The sequence below is a fragment of the Protobothrops mucrosquamatus genome, unplaced genomic scaffold (assembly GCF_001527695.2).
Source record: "Protobothrops mucrosquamatus isolate PMUCROS unplaced genomic scaffold, P.Mucros_1.0 scaffold2389, whole genome shotgun sequence".
Lineage (NCBI taxonomy): Eukaryota > Metazoa > Chordata > Lepidosauria > Squamata > Viperidae > Protobothrops > Protobothrops mucrosquamatus.
Window position 1 is genome coordinate 13,964 of NW_015388463.1, and position 26,006 is coordinate 39,969.

General features: G+C 45.2%; 1 protein-coding gene across 2 annotated transcripts in view; it reads right to left on the minus strand.

Moving 5' to 3' along the window:
* Positions 1-11,576: 11,576 nt before the first annotated feature.
* KCNT1 (potassium sodium-activated channel subfamily T member 1) overlaps positions 11,577-26,006 on the minus strand; it is a 39,943-nt gene continuing 25,513 nt past the window's right edge. The window contains exons 20-32 of one of the 2 annotated variants that reach the window (XM_015824860.1): positions 24,785-24,890; positions 24,463-24,635; positions 23,104-23,175; positions 21,978-22,112; positions 21,294-21,405; positions 20,778-20,879; positions 19,816-19,899; positions 19,414-19,542; positions 18,354-18,374; positions 16,899-17,205; positions 14,155-14,217; positions 12,070-12,154; positions 11,577-11,688 (exon numbers count right to left, since the gene is read on the minus strand). In XM_015824860.1, coding sequence (XP_015680346.1) covers positions 11,577-11,688; positions 12,070-12,154; positions 14,155-14,217; positions 16,899-17,205; positions 18,354-18,374; positions 19,414-19,542; positions 19,816-19,899; positions 20,778-20,879; positions 21,294-21,405; positions 21,978-22,112; positions 23,104-23,175; positions 24,463-24,635; positions 24,785-24,890 — 1,501 coding nt within the window. The remainder of the gene's footprint in view (positions 11,689-12,069; positions 12,155-14,154; positions 14,218-16,898; positions 17,206-18,353; positions 18,375-19,413; positions 19,543-19,815; positions 19,900-20,777; positions 20,880-21,293; positions 21,406-21,977; positions 22,113-23,103; positions 23,176-24,462; positions 24,636-24,784; positions 24,891-26,006) is intronic. The other variant, XM_015824861.1, reaches the window with a different exon arrangement.

The window sequence follows — 26,006 nt, forward strand, 5'->3', positions numbered from 1 at the left end:
TGAGCCCTGCCAATGGTGGCTTGGTCAGCAAACCACGGTGTTAGTACAATGTGCAAACTCAGCCAATGTATCACGGTCTTCAACAACCTAATGCCCTGCTTGGGGATATTGTTTGTTTGTTTGTTTACAGAGCTGTACAACATGTCACTGCTCCAAGATGCTACTTCTGTCATATGTCACAATCCACCAAGCATGAAAGGGATCCAAGTCTGGAACATCTCCAGCTTCAACTGCACACCAGAATCCCTGTCAACAACTTGGGGGAACAGCTTCTATCAAATTGGACTGCCAGCTTTGCTGGCTTGTTTAGGTACTTCTCAGTATTCTTGTTAGTGAGTTTCCAACTATTCCTGATGCTACTTTACTATAGGAGGTTAAGGTGGTGACTAAGGGCTGAGAAGACTCAGGACCAAGTCCATTTTAGCCATGGTAAATCATCGGGTCTGAGGCATCCTTGGTGCTCCCTGAGCTTGGTTCTTTTCTTGCAGACGTTTCATTACCCAAACTAGGTAACATCATCCATGCTAGAAGGGAATGGGTGGAGGGGAAAGGGGAGGAGCAGCAGGAGGAGGGACTGTGGGCTCCTTGGTGCTCTCTGAGCTTTGCTGTTTTTTTGAAGACGTTTCATGACCCAAACTAGGTAACATCATCAGTGCTAGTCCTAGTCCTGTTGATGTCCAGGGAAATCAGGAGATTTGGGCAGTTCAAATGAGTATAAAGATTTATTGCAAGCTTAGCTCTCTACCAGAATCTGGCCAACTGGCGATCAAGGGAAATGAGCGGGAGATAAGAGAGGCATTCAAAGTGGGCTGAACTTCGATCTCTTGTGGATGCGACCTGTGACTTATGACTCAACCTGGTCGTCTCCTAAACTAGTTTGGGTAATTGAAACATCTACAAGAAAACCACCAAACTCAGAGAGAACCAAGGACCCCTCATTTCAGCCCTGAGCTACAAATATTCTCCTTTATTGGTATCATTAAGTCTGTAGTATCAACTTAAACCAAATTATTAGAATGTTTTAGCAGCTAAAGGATATGTATATCTATATATCTACATATACATATACATCTATCCATGTCTGTCTGTCTGTCTGTCTGTCTGTCTGTCTGTCTGTCTGTCTGTCTGTCTGTCTGTCTATCTATCTATCTAATACATTTTCCTTGGAGATATACCCAGTGCCATTCTATTTTACACTACAACGTATTTGGATTTTAGCATTTAGCATTTTAAAAACTTGCCCTTGTGTCTTAGGCACCCAATCAGAATATTCTGTGCCTCTCCTGTTTCAATTTCTGCTATTGAATGCTTCATTTCAGAATGGGCACATGATTTGTTTTTGAGTTAATTGACTTCCCTTCCTTTTTTTTTTTTTTGGCAGTATTTATTTCCTTTCTCTTGCTGCTGTTTGGGATGTGGATGGTGAGATACGCCAGTAAACGGATCTGGCCAAGCCAGGAAGCCATGGAACCCTCTTCCACTACAACTCAGATTGATTCTGTAGAACCTCAACTCTCAGCTGGAGAGAATGAAAACGAAGAGAGGACTGCAGCTTTGGGGAAGCGAACGTTGAAAATCCGTGCCAAGTCTGCCTCAGCCATTTTACTGAGAAAAGAATTCTACCAGAGGCAGCAAAAGTCGATGGATGCAAACCAAGAACAATCAATAATGCCCTTCCGGTCCCAGAGTGACAGAACGCATATTGAAAATGAAGACTTGCCTCCTTTTTCAGGACTGTGGAATTATCAGAAGCTGGAGGAAGTAGAGTCTCAGAGCCACGTCAAGGCAAACACAGTCGTGGTAGAAGTAGTAGGTCAAGATACTTCAGAGACCAAAGTTTCTTCTGAAGCTTTCAACCGAATAATCCAAGATAATGGAGAGTCTACCCATCTTGAAAAGGAAAACACGGTTCATCCTGAGCCCTTCCTGTATTTAAGTGTGACTACATCCCCTGAAGAACAGGCTGAGGTCCAACCCCAAAAGGATGTGATTTCAAAGAACGAGGGCCGTGCGTTGAAGCGGTCATTGACATGGCCCTTTGAAAGGAAGATTGGGGGTCAAGGATCCGATGGGTTAAGCGTCAGGGAATCTTTTACAGCCCAGTTTTTGCTCTCCCCTCTTCACTGTGGCAAGGTGTTGGAAGGGGAGAAGCCAGAATTTGATCAGGAGTGGTTACATCTGTCTCCTAGAAAGGGGGATCTTTTGTGCCTTGACGGCCAACAACGTGAGCCTGAGATAGACAATGAAACGGAGCCTCCATTTGATGAAGAATCAAATCCAGAAACTATGGCTAAGGTAACAGATGTAGGGGAAATGGAATTGGACAAAGGACTACAAAGCCAATACAATTCGCATACTAGCAAGGCTAACCAAGCCCACAACGAGAGAACAAAATTAGACTTCGAAGGAGAACCAGCCAACTTTTCAGAGTTGGCTCTTCGGAAAGGATTAAGCCAAGCGGTTCCTCCAAGGTTTATGCAGGCTGCTCAGACTGATATCAAAGCAGTCAAGCTATCCCCAGGGCTAAAAACCAAACCATTTTCAAAGCCGGTGTCCTCTCCATCCAGAAACCTCAGGAAAGCCAACACATCCCCACCCTCAAGAATTCCTTTCACCCGCTCTTCATACGAAGATGACAGCACGTTGCCGATGCACGAGTCTAAGTACATCAACCTTCTGCATGAAGTGGTGGAGAATCGGGGCCGGTGGACTCGGGAGCGATGGAAATTGACCCATCAGAGCTCTGCTTTTCTCCAACCAGCCACCAAATCCATGTAGGCCCCAGTGGTCTTCAACGCAATGGCTCCAAAAATGGAGACAACCAAAAGGACTTTAAGGTTCCACCAATCTCCTTTAAGGTTCCACAAAATCCAAAGACAAGACTTGGGGAAGGAATCCATGCAATGACTCACAATGCCATTCTAGAATACCTGGGGTAGGTTCTGAAGCTATCTTCTGAAGGTGAGGAGGGGTGGCGCTCAGCACCCCGATATGCACCTTTAGTGAGAGCCCACTGGTCCATTTCCCTCTGGGAAAATCCCACCCCACTGTGTGCATCTTTTCAACATTATCTGGAGAACGGAGACTGAAGTTGGCTCACTCCAAGTGCCTTCCCTCAACCTGGCACTTCAGGGGAAGCCTCAGTCTTCCCAGCTGTTGAACCAAGGGATCTGAAGTCCCAAAGCTGGGTTCAGCAGGTTGGGAAGGCTGCCACGAGGACAAATAATTAAAGTACATTAGAGGGTAGAATGGCCTTCTCCTTGCATTAGTGAATTTTTAGGGTGGTTATTTATCCAATTTTCCAACTGCAGTGGGAACGTCTTGGAAGGGGAAAAGGATGGGCAAGCTTTCCCTCATTTTAAGTGTGTTGATGTTTCAATGCATGCATGCACAATATTGTTGGCCCCCCATTCTAAGCTCCTGTTACAGCACCCTTGGTGAAATCCTAATGATAAAGTTGGTAGGTAATTTGATTTTGTTTGATAATGATTTCAGTTGTGGTTCAGAGTGATTAGGAAGTCTTTGCCGATATAATACGGACCAATTCTCTGTCCTAACTGTGACGCCAGGGATCGAAATTTGCTTTGCAGTGAACTCAGGAAACAAGCTAATTCATCTCCTTGATAGTTTAATCACATGTATTGATCGAGTGAATGTTTTATGCGGAAGATCCTTGATCCCTTCTGTCTGCATGTTTCTGTAAACAAAGACCTGGCTGTTAAAAGTGTATCGTTTATTTGGAAATCTCCGCAAGACCACAGCTCTTTTCAGCTGAATAAAAATAGCAAAGAACGCATCATGTAAACTGGCTGGATTTTAATTCCTTCCTCAGATAGTTTTAAAAAGTTGGGGGAGTGTTATCTTCTCAACTTGCCTCGCCCTAAAATAAAATAACGGCCACATGGTGTAGTAGGATCCTTGTATCCATTTTGCAAATCTTCGCGGAAATGTATGCTTAGTGATTCAGTTAAGTAACCCTATGCCTAACTCAACGGAGGTCTTTCAATCCAAGAGGGGTGTTTTTTTTTAAAAAAAATGTTGGGTTTATGATGTGGTGCGAATTTAGGCACTGTGGTTTATTCAGTAAACCACAGTTTACTGAATAATTCAGTATAAACTGTGGTTTATTCAGTAAACCACAGTTTGCCAAACCGCAGCACAACTGAAAACAGATTCTTCGAGTCCTCCTTAAATGCCACTCAATTCAGTGTCTCTTCTCCAAAGCAAGCTCCGTGATCTTTTGAGTATTTTATTCAGCAAAACTTTCAACTCTACTGCTCTGGGTGAGTAAGTCACCGACCAGAAGAAAAAGTGGGACGATTGACAGCTGTCCTTCATCCAGCAAACCTCATAACCCTCATGGACGTGGTCAAGAGAACTCTGCAAAGGAATGGCAAGTGATATCCCTATTGGTTGCATTCTGGTCTGGGGGTCTTGGGAATGGGGGAGCTGATGACGTTCCAAGGGAGAGGCTGGACTTTTTGTGTTTGAATTTGGCAGGGATCACGGGATTTGTGGCTGTGTTGTTCCTTGATTTGGGGACCGTTCTTCCTTGCCCTCCCATTTGCCAGCTATGCTCCGTATCTACGGTCGAATGCGAGGATGTGTCTTCACTCAGTGATGGTGAATATCTTCAGTGTTTTTAGCTGTTGCTTTCTCCTCCTGTTAGTTCCACCAACAGATAAAATTTAGAATAGAATAGAGCTGGAAAGGGACCTTGGAGGTCTTCTAGTCCAGCCTCCTGCTCAAGCAGGAGAACCTATACCATCTCAGACAAGTGACTGTCTAGTCCAGGGGTCTTCAGACATGGCCCTTTTATGACTTGTGGACTTCAACTCCCAGAATTCCGCAGCCAGGCATGCTGGCTGAGGAATTCTGGGAGTTGAAGTCCACAAGTCATAAAAGGGCCAAGTTTGAAGACCCCTAGTCTAGTGATGGAGCACCCACGAGAATAGAATAGAACAGAATAGAGTTGGAAGGGATCTTGGAGGTCTTCTAGTCCAGCCCCCTGCTCAAGCAGGAAACTCCATACCATTTCAGACAGATGGCTGTCCAACCAAAAAAGAAAAGTCCCGTTGCCATGACTCCAGACCTCCCCCCAGATATTTTCAGAAATCGAAACATTGATAACCGACTTGTTATTTTCATTCTAAGCGTTTCCCCTTTTCACTGTTTCCAGTCTTAATCGCTTTGCCAAGTTCCACCCAGCAGATTCTTCTACAGCAAGGAAACCTTAGTGAGATACCTCCTCTGTCCTTCAGTAATTTCACCAACCTTTATTTCTTGTCAATCACCGGGTTCCTCGTCTCCGCCTTGGCCGACTTCACTTTTTTCACACCTTACGTCAACCCCCTGAAGATTCTGGATCTCAGCCACAACCAGCTACTGAGTTGTACAATTGATCCCCTGGCTTTCTCGGGTCTTCTGTATCTTGAAGAGTTGATCCTAACCAACAACAGCTTGGACGTTTTGAGGGGGACGTGGTTCATGGAGATGCCGAATCTCAAGAAACTCTGCCTCGCCCTTAACAGGATCACGTACCTTCCCCCAAGGACCTTTGAGAACTTAAACACGCTGGATGAGCTGGTGGTCTCCTCCAACATGATCCAATATCTCCCCATGGATGCTTTTTTGGGTTTGGTTTCCTTGACCAAGCTGGACTTATCAATTAATAAAATCCTCTTTATCAACCAGGAAGCTTTCCAACCTTTACAACTGCTCCAGGATCTCCTGTTATTCCAGAACAGGCTGACCGCCTTACCGACTCTCCCCGATTCCATCAACTTCCTGCTTCTTCACAGGAATCCATGGGTCTGCAACTGTCAGTTGATCCAGTCCATGCAATTGGTGGAGGCTAAAATCCAGACTCCTACTGGGGTCACTTGCAAAAGACCCCCCTTTCTTTCAGGACACCAAGTGACCAGCAGCAAGATTCTGGGATGTGCTCCATCACCTTCTAGCTATTTGTCTTCCCCATTGTTCTCAACCATTGACTTTCCTCCCTCGCGATCAGGAACCTTCAAGCTGATCTGTGGCCTGCTAGGTAAGGCATCATTTAAGCAGTCATAAATTTGAGTCACTTGGACGGATTGCGGTGTTTTCCATTGATTAATCCAGGCTGAGATAGGCCAACCTCTTGATGCTTTGAACTTTCCACCTCCGTGACTCCATTATGGGATGCCACTTAATAGAATGACAGAGTTGGAAGGGACCTTGGAGGTCTTCTAGTCCAACCCCCTGCTCAGGCAGGAAACCCTATACCATTTCAGTCACTTGGGAGAAATAATTCACAGCTAGTTCTGCTCCGAAGTTGCTTTTTCACAAGGCAACTGGACTTTCTTGTTTTTCTTTGAAGACGTTTCGCTTCTCCTCCAACAAGCTTTTTCAGCTCCGACTGGATAGTGGAGGATGGAAGGATTTATACTCCTTGCAGACAGCTGGTCATTTGCCTTCTTTTTAGAGAGTCGTTGAGGCCACTTGGAGGCTTACCTGTGTCCTCAGGGTCACCTGAGTGGTGCAAATGGGTGTGGAGCCTTCTTGGCTGCAGGATGTTTTCTGCCCTGGGTCCCTTCCTTGTTGGAGACGGGTGCAGGCTGTTGGGGATGAGTCTGGGTTGTCTGCATCTCAAACTGAAGTGCAAATGGTTAGTCCTGTAGTCTAAATGGCCTCAACGACTCCCTAAAAGAAGGCAAATGACCAGCTGTCTGCAAGGAGTATAAATCCTTCCACTCCCCACAATCCAGTCAGAGCTGAAGAAGCTTCTGGGATGAGAAGCGAAACATCTTCCAAGAAAAACAAGAAAGTCCAGTTGCCTCTTGAAAAAGCCCCTTTGGGACAACCCTGACCTGGGTGACCGAGAATCTCCATAGACATTTAGTTCTGCTCCAGATTTTTAGACAGAGAGCCAGTGTGACCTAATGGGTAGAGTCGTTTCCCTACCTTGGCTTTTGCCAAAGGTTTTAAAACCCATCACTGCCATCTTTCTGATTATAAGTGATCCTTGTTTAGTGGCCGGCTCATTTAGTGACCATCTGCCATTGCAATGAAGATAAATAAAGGAACTCCGCAACTAGTTGTCGCAGTTGGGACCTTTGCAAAGCCTGAAAAGCCAAACAAAGCTTAAAGTAAGATTATAAAGGGATAGTCCTGGTTTCGTTTGTTCCCTTAACAACCACGTTGCCAGTCCCAATTATGGTTGCTAAACGAGGACTCCCTGCACTGGCTGTAGAACCAGGTTCTCCGTCCATAATATAGCCATAATAAAAAGAGCACAATAATTAGCACCTAAGCCTTTGCCTTTTCCCCTTTTCCTTTTGGTACCTGCAGGTGGGTTTTTCCTCGGTTTAACGGCAGGCCTGTTCTGCTGTTATTGCCTCCCCAAATGTTGCGGTGGCCGACCACCCTTTGCAAACCACTCCAAGAACGAAAAGGCTCTCACCAGCAGCTGGGTCAAACCTTCTGCTCATCAAGAAGGGAAAACGTCCGACAGGGATCCCCAGATCCTTTCCGGTCTTCCGGCTGCAGAGACCTCAGCCACGGCTTTGGAAGGAGGCCGCTTCGCAAGGGGAACATGCTGCGGGCCGCTGGTCTCTGCTTCTCAAATTTGCTACGGGGAGCAGCTGAGATTCCAGAGTCCGCTGGTTGCCTATTTATCCGTGGACCCGATGGGCCGAAGCATTGTGACCCTCCGTGAGAAAGGACACGAGGCAAGATGTCCAGTCTTTGGCCAGCCCTGCTATCCAGTTCCCCAGGACAATACCAACAAAGGGACTGAAGTCTACAAGGATGGTGGCACCCGAGAACAACACAACGCCGCATGTATGCATGGCTTAAGGGGTTCCTGTGTTCCACCTACTGCTAGGGATCAGATAGCCAGGAAGCAATCCGGTGAGTGAATCAACCACTGCAAAACACACATGCACACACACTGCTGGCTATGCCTTTCCTGGAAGATTACCCCCCCCCCCCCGAAAGGTATGCAACCAGAACAGAACACGCTGGATTCCTAGAATCAGAGAATGGAAGAGTTGGAAGAGCTTGCAAAGATTGTATCTGCCTAAATTCCTTGCATTTCGAAAACTCAGCCGTAAGTGGTAATCATTACAGAATTGCAGAATGACAGAGTTGGAAGAGACCATTGGAGGCCTTCTACCTCTGCTCAAGCAGGAGACCCTAGACCAGGACTCTCCAATCTTGGCAACTTTTAAGACTTATGGACGTCAACTCCCAGAATTCCTAAGCCGGGCTGAGGAATTCTAGGAGTTGAAGTCCACAGGTTTTAAACTTGCCAAGGTTGGAGACCCCTGCCCTGTATCATTCTGGACAAATGACTGCCCAATCTCTTCTTAAAAACTTCCAGTGTTGGAGCACCCACAACTTCTGGAGGCAGGTCGTTCCACTGGTTAATTGTTCTCACTGTCAGGAAGTTTCTCCTTAGTTCTAGCTTGCTTCTCTCCTTGATTAGTTTCCATCCGTTGCTTCTTGTCCTGCCTTCAGGTCCTTTGGAGAATAAGTTGTCCCCCTCTTCTTTGGGGCAACCCCTTTTATATTGGAAGACTTGCTATCATGTCACCCCTGGTCCTTCTTTTCATTAAAAAAAAAGTCCCAATATGTACTTTAGAATGTCGTCTGGGGCGATATTAGAGGCTCTGCTTTTCCAATCATGTTATTATTTATTCCAGGCTTGGGAGAGCACGTAGACCACCACATGAACGTCCAAACTTTGCACCCAAAGATTCACGTTAGAGACACCCAGCCTTTGCCAGCTCTGGTCCATATAGATTTCCCCGACGGATGTGCCGTGAAGATCGAGCAAAACAGAGCCGCTTCTCGTACGTCTCCTTCCACGAGAAACAATTCTCATCAAGGCGGAACTCCCATCCAGGCTTCTCCCGGTTGCTTGAAGAGAAAGAGGAACAATCGTGGACATCCCTGTCACCGATCCCAAGCTGGCTTCACGTCTCCCGAAAGTGATCCACCTTCTGAGTTGAGACACTGGCAAGAAAATTGGACGGGGAGAAAGGATCCCAGGAGGTCCGACCTTCATCTCTCCTTTGCAAGCACACCCAATAAAAGCCGGAGATGGAAACCTTGCCCTTCCCACCGAACCCATGAGGTGACCTCCACTCCTTCCCTTTCTAGCGTATCCAGCCAACCAGAAGCTTGCAGGTTCCACTATTGGAAGGAACCTTGTCCTGAGGGGTTCTCGGTTCCTGGTCGTCCTGGGAAAAGAGCACGAGCATTTCAAGAGTTGGAGAAAGCTCAACAAGCTGGAGACACGATTCTCACCCATAGGAAGTCTAGGAGCAGGCAAGAAGACTCGAGATTCCTTAACAGGAAGGAATCCACCCTGAGCAGGATCTGGAAATGCCCAAACTGCGGTTGCGAAGGCTCTGCTCCTTGTCCTGTAAATCCAAGGAGAGGTGCTCAGCCAGGCGCTGGATCCAGGAGGACATTTCTAGAGGCCGGTACTCAGTGGTCCTCTACCGATGCAGTCCACCTTAAAGGTAATGCACCCACTGTGTTCCAGCAACACAAATAACCTACTCACCAGTTTAACCCATTTTTCTTAGGAAGGAAGAAAGGAAGGAAGGAAGGAAGGAAGGAAAGAGGGAGGGAGGGAGGGAAGGAAGGGAAAGAAGGAAGGAAGGAGAAGATCTTCACCCTCACATAGATCTCCCCTTCTTGAACCACGGTGGGAGAAAGGCAACCATCTTAACGGGCTTCCCCTCTCGATTTTTGCAGAAAATGAATTTGCCCTCACTTTTCTGGGTGTTCCACACAATGTCGCAAAGACCCGGTCAGAAGAACGCTGGTTAGCCGCTTGTTTCCCAGACTTCCAGCCCAGCTCCGTTCGAGCCATTCGTCCAGGTGAAGTTGATTCCATCTACGAGTATCCTTCTCCGTTGGTGAGCACAACGGCCTTCGACACAGCCTCCGTGTTGGTTGAGGATACCGTGACGGTGCCACTATTGAAACACCAGGACCTCTCAACAGATTTCTTGAAGATCCCCCCAACCAAACCTACGGCTGTCATGGATCCTTTGTCGGGCCGATTGCCTCCAGAGAAGATCGCCTTTGAAAGCATGAGTGAAGAGCTCCAGCCTCCAGAAAAAATTCTGTTGGAGACTCTTGCTTTGGGCAGGGAGGAACCTTCAGAGGAAAGTCAAGAGGAACCCGTGACTCCATCTCCCATTGTCAGTGGCTTCTCTTTCAGAACAGACACCAATTCATCTTTGCAGGAGCTGCCCGTCTCCATCACGAGCTGTAGTCAAGTTACCTTCTCGTCCATCCCAGGAGATATCCACCCGAAGACCCCGAGCGTCATGACCATCTGCCCGTTGGTTCAAAAGATGTTCCAGATTGATTTCCTCCTTCCAGCTGAGGAAGAGGAGGAGAAGGAGGAGGAGGCCAAACCATTTCAAGGTGGAGAATGGGATGGATAACTCAACCAAACAATGGAACAGGTCAGAAAGAGGCTGTTGATTCAGTCCCCCATCTGTTTTGTATTTCTGCTCGAATAAAGATTTGGTTGAAGATCAGAAAGCTGTCACTTCGTCTGTGATGGGATCAAGTCAGAAGCAAGGTAAGGAAAACAGTGGGTTGTGAAGTAATCTACCTTACAGGATTTAAGATGTTATTTTATACAAAGAGGGCGGGGGCCATGAAGTTGAATTTTGGGAGTCACGTTGGTCCCAGAAAGAGAAGGACGGAGAAGAACAGATTCCACACAGAACGTGACACGTTGCGTTGACCCAACAACCTTTGAAAGGAAGTTGCCACACAACAACACACACCCGCCCGGCCTTCGGTTGAGAGAGAAATAATTTAGCAAGCCATGGCTGTGTTCCTACGACACCCTTAACCCGGGTTAGTGAGCTAGTTCATTCAACTGAGGTTGCCTAAGAGTCAACTGCTCAATGCACAGCTGGGGCTGTGTCACCGAAAAAGGAAATTGAACCAAGCCAAGCCTACAAGCCAAGCCAAACTTACTTAGTTTTGCCACAGTGTGAACGCAACCACTTAGTTTTGCCACTGACCTTGTGAACACAGGCTCTAAGTCTTGACGTCCTTCTGCATTGCTTGAGCTGGGTCTTCCTTCTGCTCCAGTTGGATTAGGGCTTCTACTAGGGCACACAGGGAGTCATCTGTGAGCCCCTGTTGGTTTATGCCAATGAAGACATTTTTCACAAGTTGTGGTATATTTTTAATTGTTGTTTTTTTTCTTCTTCCCCCACCCCAACCATCCCTCGGAAACAATAGAAAAGTTTAAAACCAAGTGGCGTGTAGACGGTCCGTCTGCAAGAGGAGCTACCTCTTGTTCTCAACTACTCCAGCCACCTGAAGTCCTTTGGGAGGAGAACCCAGAACCAGACAAGGAACCGGGGTGGGGGGGGAGGGTGTCATTCATACCAGCTCTGCAGATCCTGAATCCAGAGTCCAGCTTGAACAAGTCATCTCTTAAACCTGCTCAGTGCAAAAAAACCTCTTCTTCCCTCACTAAGTTTATTGGTGGTTTTGATGCAGTTCCATGCATGAACAAGGAGATGTATTCCGTGCGGGAAGAGGGAGGCTACTCAGAGCTGCGTCTCGTCTCGAGTTTCGGGATTTGGATTCTTATGACTGCTGCTCTTTCGACTGTGACCTTCGTTTTCCACATGTGCCAGGGGGTCCGGTCGTATTAAATACCTGGGGAGAAAAGAAGAGGTTGTCTAGCGCAGTGCTTCTCAACCTTGAAGACGCGTGGACTTCAACCCCCAGGATTCTCCAGCCAGCCAGCCAGCCTCGCCGGCTGACGAATTCTGGAAAGTTGGATTCTTCAAGTTGCCAAGATTGAGAAGCTCTGGTCTAAGGTCAAACTGCTCAGTTTATATCTTGAGCTGGATGGTTGGACCAAGGTTCTTCAGATGGCCCATAGTTTCGTAGCTAGGGATCCATAGTTCAAGGCGTGACACCCCCATTTGGATGCAAACGGCTGATTCTTTCCCTGTAGCTCAAACGCAGAACGGAGTCACCAGTTCTGCAGGCCACGTTATTAGCCGCGATGCGCTGAATTCATTTCATACGTACACTATATCGTTGAGTTCCAGCCGCGTGTCCGGGGGAGGATTGATGAGAACGTAGGAGAGGGTGTTCTGGTGGTCGTTCATTTCATCTGGAAGAAAAAGAGTCGGTCAAGGGATCATCTGGTCAGGCAGAGCAAAAGTTAACCCGCTGAAAAATGGCAAAATTTTGGGGCTAGGGAAGACTTTGAATTATCTCAATCATAAATAACTCCCAGGTACTTCTATGCCTCTTTCCTGTCTATCATCAGTAGCTCTAGGCTTGAGGATACCCCATGGACCTTACAGGCTTGTTTCTCGTTCTGAATAAAGATAATTTAGGGTGCACTCTCCTCTCCAAAGGAAAGTGATACGGTCAGCATTGCTCAATGAATCTGAGAAATGGGCACGCTGCCTGTGATAGGATGCTCCACATTGAAGCTGGGGACGAAAACAGGACAATGAGAGAATGAAGAAGGTGGTGGATGTATCAGAATGGCACAGTTGCTCAGACAAGGCAACAGGTATTTTTTAAAAAAAGCCTGCAGCTCACAGCTATTTAAGGTCAGCCAACTTGGTTCTTACATCTTTCAAAGGAGATCTCTCTGTCTCTTGTAGATCTGGGCAATTAAATTCCAAACCGGATCTTACAAATATTAGTAAGACATACTCATGCATATGGGACCTCTTGGTTCTCTCCAGAAATTCCTTGGGGAAGGCTATTGACAGAAAGCAAAAGAGGCTGCCCCAAAGAAGAGGGGGTGAACCTGTTCTCCAAAAGCACCCGAAGGCAGGACAAGAAGCAACGGATGGAAACTGATCAAGGAGAGAAGCAACCTAGAACTAAAGAGAAATTGCCTGACAGTGAGAATAATTAATCAGTAGAGCGACTTGTCTTCAGAAGTTGTGGGTGCTCCATCACTGGAGGTTTTCAAGAAGAGACTGGACAACCATTTGTCTGAAATGGTATACAGTCTCTTGCTTGAGCAAGGGGTTGGACTAGAAGACCTCCAAGGTCCCTTCCAAGTTTGTTATTCTGTTCCACTGTATTTTTTTTTCTCCCAGTCCTTGAGCTATACTGTCAATTTAAAGATGGCTACATCAGGAAAGATAGGGACCCTGGAAGATGCCGATTAAGTAATCATTAACTCGGTTTTAGGAGGGTTTGATTAATGGACTGTCAGCTGCACAGACCACTGAGTCGGCTGGGTGCAACTTTACAACAAATGCTCTTTCCATTCGTTGCTCCTTAACTGCACCGAAAAATGTCTCTTCCACGGGGAGTCGTTAAAACGCTGCCTTGCATTCATTTCCACGGTGAAGTTAATGGCTAAGCTGCAAAGCTGGTTTGGGACGAACGGAAGAATATTTCGTTTCATTTCAAAACCAGTCGTGAGGAACTGAGGAACTTTAGCTACGCTTACAGCCGTAAGAACATCACCTTGCCACGCAGACGGAAATCAAAATAAAAGCCATGGTTGGTTTGCTCAAATGGCTTGGATCCCGCATCAAACTAAGATGAAGCCCCGTGCCGTTTGGAACCTGCCTTACGTTCACACAACACATTCAGCCTCATTTCTCATTTCCCTGGTGTGCCCGAGATGCTGCATCGTAGACTAACTAAGCCGGCTGGGTTAATCACAGTTAATGCTGGCATATTGGAAGAACGCAGCTCAGCTAGTAAACAAACCGAGTTGTGCTACCTATGGTGTCATGTCTATGGAGGATCTCAGTCATTCCAGGTCACGCTTATCCCAAAAGTGCTTTTTCAAAAGGCAACTGGACTTTGCTTTTTTCCTTGAAGACGTTTCGCTACTCATCCAAGGAGCTTCTTCAGTTCTGACTGTGGTGTCATGTATCTTTAATGAGAATGTGCCTTGATTATCTATATTGGGGGGGGGTGAGTGGAGTATGGTTTATCATGTCTGCACTCAAGAAGACACCTTAAATATGGACACTGCAGTGTTTTAATCTTGCTAGCTCTTAAAATATCAACCCAGAGTGGCATCTTCTACAGAGGTCTTTTACCCCAAGAATTGAACGGGTGACATCTTTGTTACTTGACTACACCTTGAGTCAAACTTGACTCAGAGAGGAAAAGGGATTTTTTTACCTTGTAAATATCCAAGGTTTACTCGATTCATCACATCACAGGCTGTTAAATTTGCTACATCCTCTACGGAGCACACAGAGAGAAAAAAAGAAAGAAACAAACAAACAGAAATCAAATCAGAAGGAAGGGAAGGAAGGAAGGAAGGAGAAAAACAAAAGAGAACACAACACAGCACAGACATAAACGGAGAGAAAGAGAAGAGAAAAAAAATCAGCAAGCAGCGATTCAGAAAAGTATTCAGAAAACGAGATTCGGTGGTCAAATGGGCCAAATCACGTACACATATGTTCAAAAAGATGAGCAGGCAAATTAAAAGGATGCCGGGGGGTTAATGGTGTTTGCATGAACTAACAGGTGACATGTCATAAAAAAAGGGTTTTAGACAATCTCATTTAAACAAGAGTTTATTCTATAGACTTTGTCCTTAGAAAAAAGAATCGAGGAGAGAAGCAACCTAGAACTAAGGAAAAATTTCCTGACAGTGAGAACAATAAACCAATGGAACAACCTGCCTCCAGAAGTGGTGAATGCTCCAACACTGGAAGTTTTTAAGAAGAGACTGGACAGCCATTTGTCCAAAATGGTGCAGTGTTTCCTGCTTGAGCAGGGGGTTGGACTAGATGACCTCCAAGGTCCCTTCCAACTCTCTTATTCTGTTTTTCCCCCAGTCCTTGCAACTATTTGGCGATTCCATCCTGTCTATTTTCAGCTTTGCAGACGTTGTGGATAAAGGGCCAGCTTTTTTTTTAAATTAAAATTTCATCCATTTTCAGCTTTATAGACATCTCAGCTAAGGGGCTGGCTTCCTTTATATTAAATTTTGGCCAATTTGCCTATGCCCAGCCCCATCAAAGCTTGGATGCAGACCTGGATAAAGACCCCCTTGCTTCGTTTTCCCCACTTGTTTCCTACTTGAGAAGGAATATTGAGGACATTTAGAAAGAGATTGCAAAGAGTCCTTAAGAGTCCTTTAGCACCAGCAAACCATCCACCCCTACCTATTTCAGGCAAATGGGCAAGGACCCCCTCCCCCCCAAAAAAGTGTTAATATCCCTAGGGACTTTAGTAAATGAGACTTTGTTATGCATGAACTCTGGAAAGCGGTTATTTTGCTATGGAGCAAGCTAGTCCCAGAGCACTTGGCAGGAAAGCTTCCTTAGTTTTTGCTCAAGGCAAGAATCCAAATAAGTGGCGCATGTTTCTTTCTTTTGGGGGACATCCAAAAAATCACAAGAGGGCTGGCTGGCTATCCGGGGAAAAAAAAAGCCAACGATTCAGGTTTCGCGTGGCTCAATTTGGAGAAAAGAAATTTTACAGACCAGGAAATTCAAGGCACCACAATCTTTGATAGCAGAAGTAGAAGCAGGTAACAAAGAGAAAAAAAATGGCTCAAAATAATTCTGCAAAAGGAAAGGGGATTGGAATGGAAAGGTTTTCATCAGAACGAAAAAGAAAGAGAAACTAATTTTTTTCCCCCCTGAGGTCTCTAACTTAAGAGTTATTTCCCTATAGTGCTTATGTTATAGCGGTGATGGGAAGATTCAGTGGCTAAAATATGGAGACATTAAAAGAGCATTTAATTTTCCTTCCTTCCTTCCTTCCTTCCTTCCTTCCTTCCTTCCTTCCTTCCTTCCTTCCTTCCTTCCTTCCTTCCTCTCTCTTTCTTTCTGTCTCTGTCTCTCTCTCTGTCTCTCTCTCTCTGTGTGTGTCTCTCTCTGTGTCTCTCTCTCTCTCTTTTTCCCCCTGGATCTTTTCACTTCTAGGTCCCATTGATCCTACAATTCTTTTTTCAGATTGTTTTAGTGGATGTCAAGGAAAATCTTAAGGCCTGGCAAGGCTTCCCAAAGTCTCCATCTAGGGAATGTGAACAATGAAATGAACAAGGAATGATGGAATCAGACTCCTCTTTCTTTCCCTCTTTCTCCTTCTCTCCCTCCTTTTTTTTCCTTCAGTGGTAGAACTGCAACTATTTATCTGGATCAGCTCTTCCAGAAACTGCTCCTACGTCTTTCAGGCCGAAGAATGGGGCATAAATGTTTTGCGCCAAGGTTTCTTAAACTTGACAACGTTAAGATGGTGGATACCAACTCCCAGAATTCCTCAGCCGACATGCTGGGGAAACGTAAACAATACTTAAATGAATACTAATAGATATATTTTTAGTTCAGGGTTGAACTGAGGGGTCCTTGCTGCTCTCTGCACTTAGCTGTTTCCTTGCAGACGTTTCATTCATAACTGGGAAATAGGGAGCAAGCCCCACTCCCTTCTGGCACTGATGATGTTATCTAGTTGGGTCATGAAACGTCTGCAAGAAAACAAGCAAGCTCAGAGAGCACCAAGGACCCCACAGTCCTCCTCCCTTCTGGCACTGATGATGTTACCTAGTTGGGTTATGAAACGTCTGCAACAAAACAATCAAGCTCAGAGAGCACCAAGGACCCCACAGTCCTCCTCCTCCCTTCTGACACTGATGATGTTACCTAGTTGGGTTATGAAATATCTGCGAGAAAACCACCCAGCTCAGAGAGCACCAAGGATCAATATATTAGGAGCAGAAGGGAGCCCTTGAAAAGGATCCCAGGGTGGAGGAAGTGAAAGTTGTCCTAAAGGCTAAGAACCTTGGTGACGGGAGAACAAACCAAGAAGACAACTCATCGTTGCAGAAGAATCCCAAGCTTCATGTTGGGGGGGGGGAACAAAGAAGGCCCTTTCCCTTGATGGCCCAAGCAAAGGGAACCACTTACCGTACCCTGTGGTGGGTAAGCCCAGATGTTTCATGCGGTTCTTCACGAGCTCCGACAGCTCCTGCCTTTCCGACCGGCGATAGAGGTTGAGTCTCTGCTGGTTGATCCACTCGGCCGTCTTGGAGGTCTGCTTGTTGGCTCCTTTCCTGCTCAGCCGTCGAGCCCACTGCATGCTTTTCCTCCGGAGGAGAGGGTGCTCCGTCTGGTCAGCAGGACACGAGTTCCGGTGATGGTGGCGCGGTTTGGCGTGCCAAGACTCCTTCCCTTCCTTGAGGTCTTCGTAGTCTTCCACGTTGATCGAAATGGACTGGGAACACCGGAAGATCAGGGGAAGGAAGCCATCAACCACTTGGGGAATGAGGGTCTACGGCAACTCGCCACGGCCAACTCGCCGTGGTCAACTTGTCATGGGACAACTCGCCATGGCCAACTTGTCATGGGTCAATTCACCGTGGCCAACTTGTCGTGGGACAAGAGTTACACTAATATCGAAGAAATAGCGGCACAAAGTGATTCAAGAAAGGATGCCAAAGGAAGGACAAAATGAAACAGGAGTGAGAAAAATCAAAACGAGTTTTTTAACTGTTTTAAATAATTAAATTTGAATTCTTGAATTCTCCCGTGGTCAGTTTGGTCATGGAGAGTTGTCCCATTGCCCGGGGATGATTCCCAGAAAAAGCCCCTCTGATTCCACAGAATTGTAAAGGTCTATCAAAAGCACTAATTAGCCCTAACAACAGGAAACTTTTCAAAAGAGATGATCGGTTGGCAATTAAAGCCACGGTTGACCAAAGGATTTAGGTGGAATTAGTGAGAATTCACCTGGATCGAACAACATGCTAGACTTGGCTAAAATGACACCAGGCCGGTAGAGATTCAACGGGTTTTGGTGAGCCCTGCTTTTGCTTGCTTATCTTAGGTGAAGCCAAAGGGAAATGTAGCCATCTTTTACCTTTTGCTTTTAGAGTTAGATGATGCTGGGAGGGGGGATGTGAACGAGAGTTCAGCTAGACATAACAACTCTAGACCTAGCGTGAGAATCAAGGTTATTGTAACCAGAGCTGATAAGGAATTGGCGGGCTGGAGAACTGGAGAGGAGGCCCGCGCTTCAAGCTAATTGGGGAGTGTGATTTATGACTGTTAATTGGAGGAGGGAATTGTGCTTTGATACTAGGTGCTCAGGGGAGGGGAATTCAGTTTTTGGCTTCGATTATGCATTGCCGATGTTATGTTACTCAAAATAAAGATTCTTTAAGGTAAACAATGCCTCAAAGTTCTTTTGAAGAGTTTCATCTGTCGGAACCGTGATACACGGTTTCCATGTTGGGGCACAGTGTGTTATCTAAACAAAGGTTAAGCATGTTGTGGGATGCTCCCTCCATATGGATTGGCTTTTGACTTGAAGAAGCCAACATTGAAAATAAATGCCTCTGTGGTGACTCAGATCATACTCACCTGTGTTCTGATATCATGAGGCTGGGGTTGGGGTGGGATGGAGGTGGAGGGAATGACAGGACAGAGAAGAGAAAGAGAAAGAAGAAAAAAGAGGAAAAACTTGACACATGATCTTGAAAACAATACAGACCACCCATTCTCCCTTTTGCTGAAGGGCGGATTGGCGAAAACATTGGTTGAGACCCAAAGCTCTTTTATTGTCCTGTTTATAGCATCCTCTGAAATGTACATCAGCCTGAAAGTATAAATGGATCTCCTGCTGGGATCTGGCTTGAGGATCTCTAAGGCAGCTTCCAACCTTATGGAACACTAGTTTACCCCCCTCCCAGAAAGTATACAGTATATATTATATAGTATACTATATACACTATATAGGATATAGTATAGTATATCTATACTATAAATGCCTATTTTAATTTGGATGATTCTTTAAATGTTGTCTTATTACTGTGCTAATGAATAGGCTGTTCTTTAATTCCTTAACAGTCTGAATCCTGAAAGCCTAAATCAATCAACCACGTGATAGGGCAACATATGTCTGAAAGATGCTTGTAATTGTTTAAAGAATTGTTGCTGGAATTGGGTATGTCCAGTTTAATGAAAAGGACTAAGAGTGACATGACGGCAGTCTTCCAATATTTGAGGGGCTGCCACAAAGAAGAGGGGGGGGGGTCAACCTATTCTCCAAAGCACCTGAAGGCAGGACAAGAAGCAACAGATGGAAACTAACCAAGGAGAGAAGCAACCTGAAATGAAGGAGAAACTTCCTAAGGGTGAGGACAATTAATCAGTGGAAGGGCTTCCCTCCAGAAGTTGTGGGTGCTCCATCACTGGACGTTTTCAAGAAGAGACTGGACGTCCATTTGTCTGCAATGGTAAAGGTTGTCCTGCTTGAGCAGGGGGCTGGACTAGAAGACCTCCAAGGTCCCTTCCAGCTCTGTTATTCTGTTCTGTTAAGCGATTCTGGCATCGGATGACAAGCCCTGCCTGTTTGCTGAGGATCCTCTAGGATGTGAACAGATCCTGTAAAAAAAAGAGCTGCACTTTGTTGGTTTCTTACATCTGTGGTGGAGAACATGTGCGATTCGGTCCTGTAGATGCCAATGGGGATCTCCGCGCTGGAAGAGCACAACTTTTGAAAGAGACGTCCGTAGGATCGGATCCAGAGTTCATCTTCCGTTATTTTCATCTGTCGGATAAAGCCATGAAAGAACGCGAAGAAGCAAAGGAGAGAGAAAAGAAAAAAAGAAGAAGGCATGATTGATAGTAGATTATGGGTTAAATCGCGCTACTCTCCCTACTGAAGATAGACTTAAGGAAGGTATTCTAGGAATCTTCTCCCCCGCGATGCCCCCAATGAGTAGATCCAAGGTAGGGCAAACCTATGATCTAAACCCATTTTAGATGTATTTGGAGACAAAACTAACTCTCAAATCACCAAACAGCAGGAAAACACACTTACTGCACAGAGGTAACCAGATCCAGGTGTTGTATCCAGACCGAGTAATAATCTCGTGATGGTGATCATATAATCTTTCACGAAGGACTGAAAAGAAGAAAGCCATCCATCAGTCTTTTTGGTGGGACAGAAGCTAGAGCCATAATGAGGGGTCCCTGGTGCTCTCTGAGCTTGCTTTTTTTCTTGCAGACATTTCATGACCCAAACTAGGTAACATCATCAGTGCTAGGCTGATGATGTTACCTAGTTAGGGTCATGAAACGTCTGCAAGAAAACAAGCAAGCTCAGAGAGCACCAAGGACCCCACAGTCCTCCTCCTTTTCCTCCTTCTCCCTCCCTCCCTCCTTTCTAGCACTGATGATGTTACCTAGTTGGGTCATGAAACATCTACAAGAAACCCAGCAAGCTCAGAGAGCACCAAGGACCCCACAGTTGTCCTTCTCCTCTCCTCTTCCTCTTTCTCCTCCCTCCTCCTCCTCTTCTCCACAAACTCCACTCCTTTCTAGCACTGATGATATTACATAGTTGGGTCATGAAACGTCTGCAAGGAAACCACCAAGCTCAGAGAGCACCCAGGACCCCTCATTTCAGCCCTGAGCTACAAAGATTCTCCTTCATCAGTATTAGAGCTATAATTTTGACAAGTTAGACTCAAGTCTGAACTGATTAATTGATGATGATTAAAAAAAACCTTCTCTTTCTGCCTACAAGCCAAGAAACCCATCTTTTACAGTCTGGAGCTAGAACTAAAGACAAACATGATTTCTTCCGAATCACTTCCTTTTGAGGTCTTCCTGTCTCAGGTACCTTCATCCTCCATCACCATGATTCAGCATGGAACTGCTTGCAAAGTGGAACAGAAGGAGGGCCTATGAAGGATCTGAGTAGCTGGCTTTGGAAAGAAGGGTGTTTTTTTTTTTAAAAAAAATAAACAAATAAATAGCCAACTTGTTCCTTTTTCTGACCTGGTAAAGGAGCGTATCTAACATGCTGATGCTGAAAACTCGGCCAGCAGCAAACGGGAGGCGGAACATAAAAGCCAAGTTGGAGCCGTTTTCTCGTTCTTTCTGTGCAGGAGACAAGATTACAGAACAGGATAAAAATAGCTGGGTTTTTTTTTTCAGAGCGGGCCAGTATTCCTGTCTCCAACGAGAATTTGATCAATAAATCTAGGAAGCTCATAAGAAGACCTTTACACTATTATCCATGTATAAGAGAACAGCAGGTTAAGCTGGAAGGTGGAGTTAAACATGTCATCAATTTGGAATCATTGTGTCACCACAAGAGACCGCTGTCCAATTTTTCAGGATGTGTGAAGCTCAGAATCCAGGAATATGTTCACAAATGCTAGCTTCTTTGAAGGGCGATAGGAAACCAGAACAACAGCAACAACAAATCAGCCTACTGGACAACTTCAAAGCCAAAAGCTTGGTGTGCTTTTATTGCAGACCTGGAGTTATGCATTTGTATTGTTTAATTACCTTCTCCAGCTTGGAAAGGGCCAACGAGTAGCTGTCCTTCGCCCGGAATTGCATAAACCTCATGTTGGATGGATGGGTCAATTCAGTAATGATACTCAGACTTGGAAAAAGTCTGGAAAGAGGGGGAAAAATGTGATAATCTTTCGTAAAGATCTGAAAAACATATTTAGTCAAACCAAGGGTCTTCTTTAGTCTTTAGTCATTCGTCCTCAGAAGAAACTAACCAAGTGTTTTAAAGAGAGGCATGTAAAATGGTGAAAAACCACTTTCATGTACTGGTTAAGGGTTCAGGCTAAAAAGCAGGAGATTGTGAGTTCTAGTCTTGCCTTAGGCACAAATCCAACTGGGTGTCTTTGGGCCAATCACCAGGAGAGGGTGAGTTCTACTCCTGCCCTTAGGCATGAAAGCCAGCTGGGTGACTTTGGACCAATCACCAGGAGATGGTGAGTTCTAGTCCCGCCTTAGGTACAATCACCCTATTGGCTGACTTTAAGCCAATCACACTAGGAAAATGTTCCAAGAAAACTTGAAGGACATGTCCAAGCAGTCTCTGAAAATTGGACAGGATGGGGAAATCTATGATTCCCAGCAATTCTGAGCTGCTTCTGAACACAGAAGATCAGTGGATCTATTTTGCTACACAAGGGAACCAGATCTGCATGCTGGAAGCTCTCGCTGCCTCACCTGAACATGGTCTGGACGTTGACAATAGTCTTGGCGTCGGCCATGTAATCTTCCTCTGCGCTCATGGTGCTTTCTTTGTCCACCACCACCAAATTGTCCGCGTAAATAATGCCACATTGCAGCAAACTATCAAGGCTGTAAGATGTTTTTCACCCCCCAAAGAAAGAGGGAACCGTTAAGATCAAGTTCTTCCACGCATCTAAGCTGAACTGAAAAGAATATTCCTAGAAATAAAGCCCCAGTTCATTTTTTGGATCATTTTCTATTCCTCCACCCAAGTCGCACAATTTCAGATGCAAAATGTTCCTATCTAATGATTTGCTCTTTTCGGCAATTCCATATAATATCATGAACACGAGATCCCTATTTCGTCTCAAGCTCATTCTTGGCCTTCTGTTTTTTGTTGTTTTTTTCCCCCTCAAATCATACTTTGGGTTTAGCTAAGCTGGGACTAATTGCCTCCCACTAATAAAACTTCATTTGGGCTTAACAGAGAAAATCCACTTCTCTTAGAGAGTTTTAGACATTGACCCAGGACAGAACTGTAGTTATTGACCCTTGAACAATAACTGCATTTAATTCTTTGCAATCTGGGTTTTTTTAATATATATATATATATATTATCCTTCTGGGAATTTGTTAGGTAGCTTATTGCCAAGAGGGGCATACAGGTTTAAGATATAAGGGAAAGCATATAAAGAAGAAAGGAATGGGAAGAAGGAAACAAACAAACAATACACAGAATATCAGCGGTAAAAAAAAACAATCCACAACACCTAAATCCTTATCCTTCTGTAGGAGATGATCAGGCTGGGCGTGAGGTTGGACAGATTAATGTCAAACTCCAGGAAAAATGAGGAGGTTCAGGCAGTACAAATGAGTATAAAAATTTATTGCAAGCTTAAGCTCTCTACAAAAATCTGGTCAACTAACGGTTAAGGGAAATGAGCGGGAGATAAGAGAGGCATTCAAGGTGGAGTGGACCTAGATCTCTTGCGGGCACGCAGGGACTCATGACTGATGATACATTTGACTCTTCCCTCCAGCTCAGCCTGGTCATCTACTACACCTTCCAGCATACGGCAGATGGATTTTAACTTTATGGGACACAGAAGAAGACACTTACTTATCAATTGTACCTTCCATATAATAAACCATTGGAAAACAACAGATGGCTTCCAAGAAGTGATGGTCAGGTCTAAAAAACAACAACGGAGACCGAAAAAGAAAAAATCAGGTTCAATTCCATTAACATTCTTATTCCTTTCTAAATGTGCTCTTTCTAATTGTTAAGCTCTTGAAGCAGAGATGTATCTTGTCTGGTTTTGGAGAAGCCATTCCTGATCACCTAAACAAATGTGTTTATACATCACTGCTTTATTCCTCAGAGGTGAACCTCAAGAATTAATTTATGGACTAGGTCTGGAAGGGACCTTGCAGATCTCTGGCCCAAAGCTGGAGTACCATCTGGGGTAAATGGTTGTCCAATCTTTTCTTGAACGCCTCCAGTAATGGAGCCTCCATGACTCCAGGAAGTATTCATTGTATTTAATGTGGTACAATGCACTCAGCTGACAGAGGACCCCCCTCCCCAGTGAAGACTGATCATGGATACCTTGATCATCATTCAGATCCCACAAGTAGCCAAGTTTTCCTACAGGCAGTAAACTGAGCAGAACAGCTTCCATTCATGCCCTAAATTACTGAGCACAAAGATAGGGTAACATGGGGAAATCTGGAGCTGAATTAAGAGTTTAGTCTGGCAAAATTCCTGTCTATAGACAAGCAACAATAAACATACCACTCTGATCAGTTCATGGGATCCTTTCTGGTTTCTTAATCTTGCCAGACTAAAGCACACACTGCATAACTACTTGTAGGAGAAGGAATGGCAGAATCTGGGGTCGGAGTTAAAAGAGGGATCAGCCCAGAATCCCTACGTAGCCACAAAGGAACTAAGTCCATTCTCCCTTGAATTCCGTGGAGCCTTATCTAACTCCAAGCAGCTACTAACTGTTAGCTGAGAAGATTCCTAGGCCTAAGGACCTATAAATCAATTTAATTTGACTGGTCAGCCAGACTACTAGATAAATACTGCCACGTTTTAAGGAGGATCTGCTTTCGTCCTCTTCCTCTCCACTAGTGACTCCAGTTTCAACTCCAGTTTCAACTCAGCGACGGATGGAAACCAAATTCCACCAAAGGTAAGGAGGGAAAGAAGAAATCGGAGAGACCCATTTCCCCCCCACACACACAATTTATTTGACGCAACTTCAGCCTTGTCGGCTGCAGCATTGTTTGAGTTCCCTACGCTTTTTAAGGATGACTCAGCCCTGTTCAGTTGCAGATTCCTCCTTGCTGGCATTCTGATTCTTTACTATAAATGTTGTGCCTGTGTTTATACATGGAACAGTGACACAACATGCTGTGCGTTCAAGAGAAATCATCTGGGGGGAAAAAAAAGAAAAGAAAAGAAGGCACTTGCTTGTTGTCCAGCAGCAGCACGATGGGATTCAACTCCTTCCGTGAACGATAATACGCTCGAAGAGGGACAATAAAATTGTACAAGCCGTTGCCCGCCGTCTCTGCCGACACAATGATCAACTTGTTCTTAAAGCCGTAGGCCTTTGCGTCTTCATAACTGTTGTGCTTGCAGCCCTGGAAACACAGCACCACAAATGCCCTTGTTGTGAGGAAGTTGAGAATAGGCTGGGGTTCAGGGTCAGTCTTTGACCCCAAAGTGGAGGCATATTAATTGAGCACAAAGATACCGTTCCAATTCAGAACCTTCAGAAGTGGCCTTTTACCTTGTCCAGACGCAAGCAACAGAACGGTGCCTTGACAGGTAAAAGATGGCAGAGGGTGGGAGAACTTCCAATGTAAGGTGAGTTGGGAGGGTACCCTTTCACATACCTTTAAAAAAAAGAGAGAGATATATGAAGATTTGAGCCATCTTTTTCGTCTGCAGCATAGAACGTAAACTCTAAGGCAGGGGTCTTCAAACTTGGCCATTTTAAGACTTGTGGACTTCAATTGAGAATCTCCCTGGCATCCCTTTTACAGTTTCCTCCATGGTTTAAACCAGGGGTCTTCAAACTCAGCTCCTTTTATGACTCATGGACTTCAATTCCCAGAATTTCTCAGCCAGGCACGCTGGCTGAGGAATTCTGGGAGTTGAAGTCCATGAGTCATAAAAGGGCCAAGTTTGAAGACCCCTGCTCTAAGGGCTGGAACGGACCTCAGAGATCTTCTAGTTCAACCTCCTGCTTGAGCAGGAGACCTTATACCATTCAAGTCAAAAGACTGTCCAGTCTATTTTTGAGAACTTCCACCGACGGAGCACCCACAACTCCAAGAGACAAGCTCTTCCATTGGTTAATTGTTCTGTTGGGAAATTCCTACTTATTTCTAGGTTGTCTCCTTAACAAGCATCTTGCCTTGCCCTCTGGTGCTTTGGAGAACAAGTCAATCACCTCTACTCTATGACAGTCCCTCAAGGACTGTAAGATAGTTATCATGTCCTCCCCCCACCAATAGATTAGACAGTAGATCAGACAGGTTAGCTCCTTCAACCATCCCTCATAAGATTTAGCCTCCATAGCCTTTATGACTTCTGTTGGGTTTCTTGCAAAGGTTTCTACTGATGTTCAGTAGAACTTGGGAAATGTAGAAGGACATCTTGCTCAACTGGACTTCAGAAGGATGTGGAAGGAGAGCATCAAAACAGTTCCACCTCTTCCCACCAGATGGAGCCGCTGTTCCACCTTAGCCAAATAAATTCTGGATTGCCTCCCACTTTTTTTTTTGACAGCTCATCTGGTGGGAGCTAAGAAAACGGAGCTGAAATAAACCATTAAGCGGAGGTTAATGTATGCAAATAGGCTCCTACTGGGAGGTAAATAATAGGAAATTTGCATGGCGGCACTTACGGGAGATCTGAATGCCAAAATCACACTGAGTCTCTTTTAATGCTCTGAACACAACCTTGGCAGAGACTGCATGCGCCATTGCTCATCAAAACACTTTTTT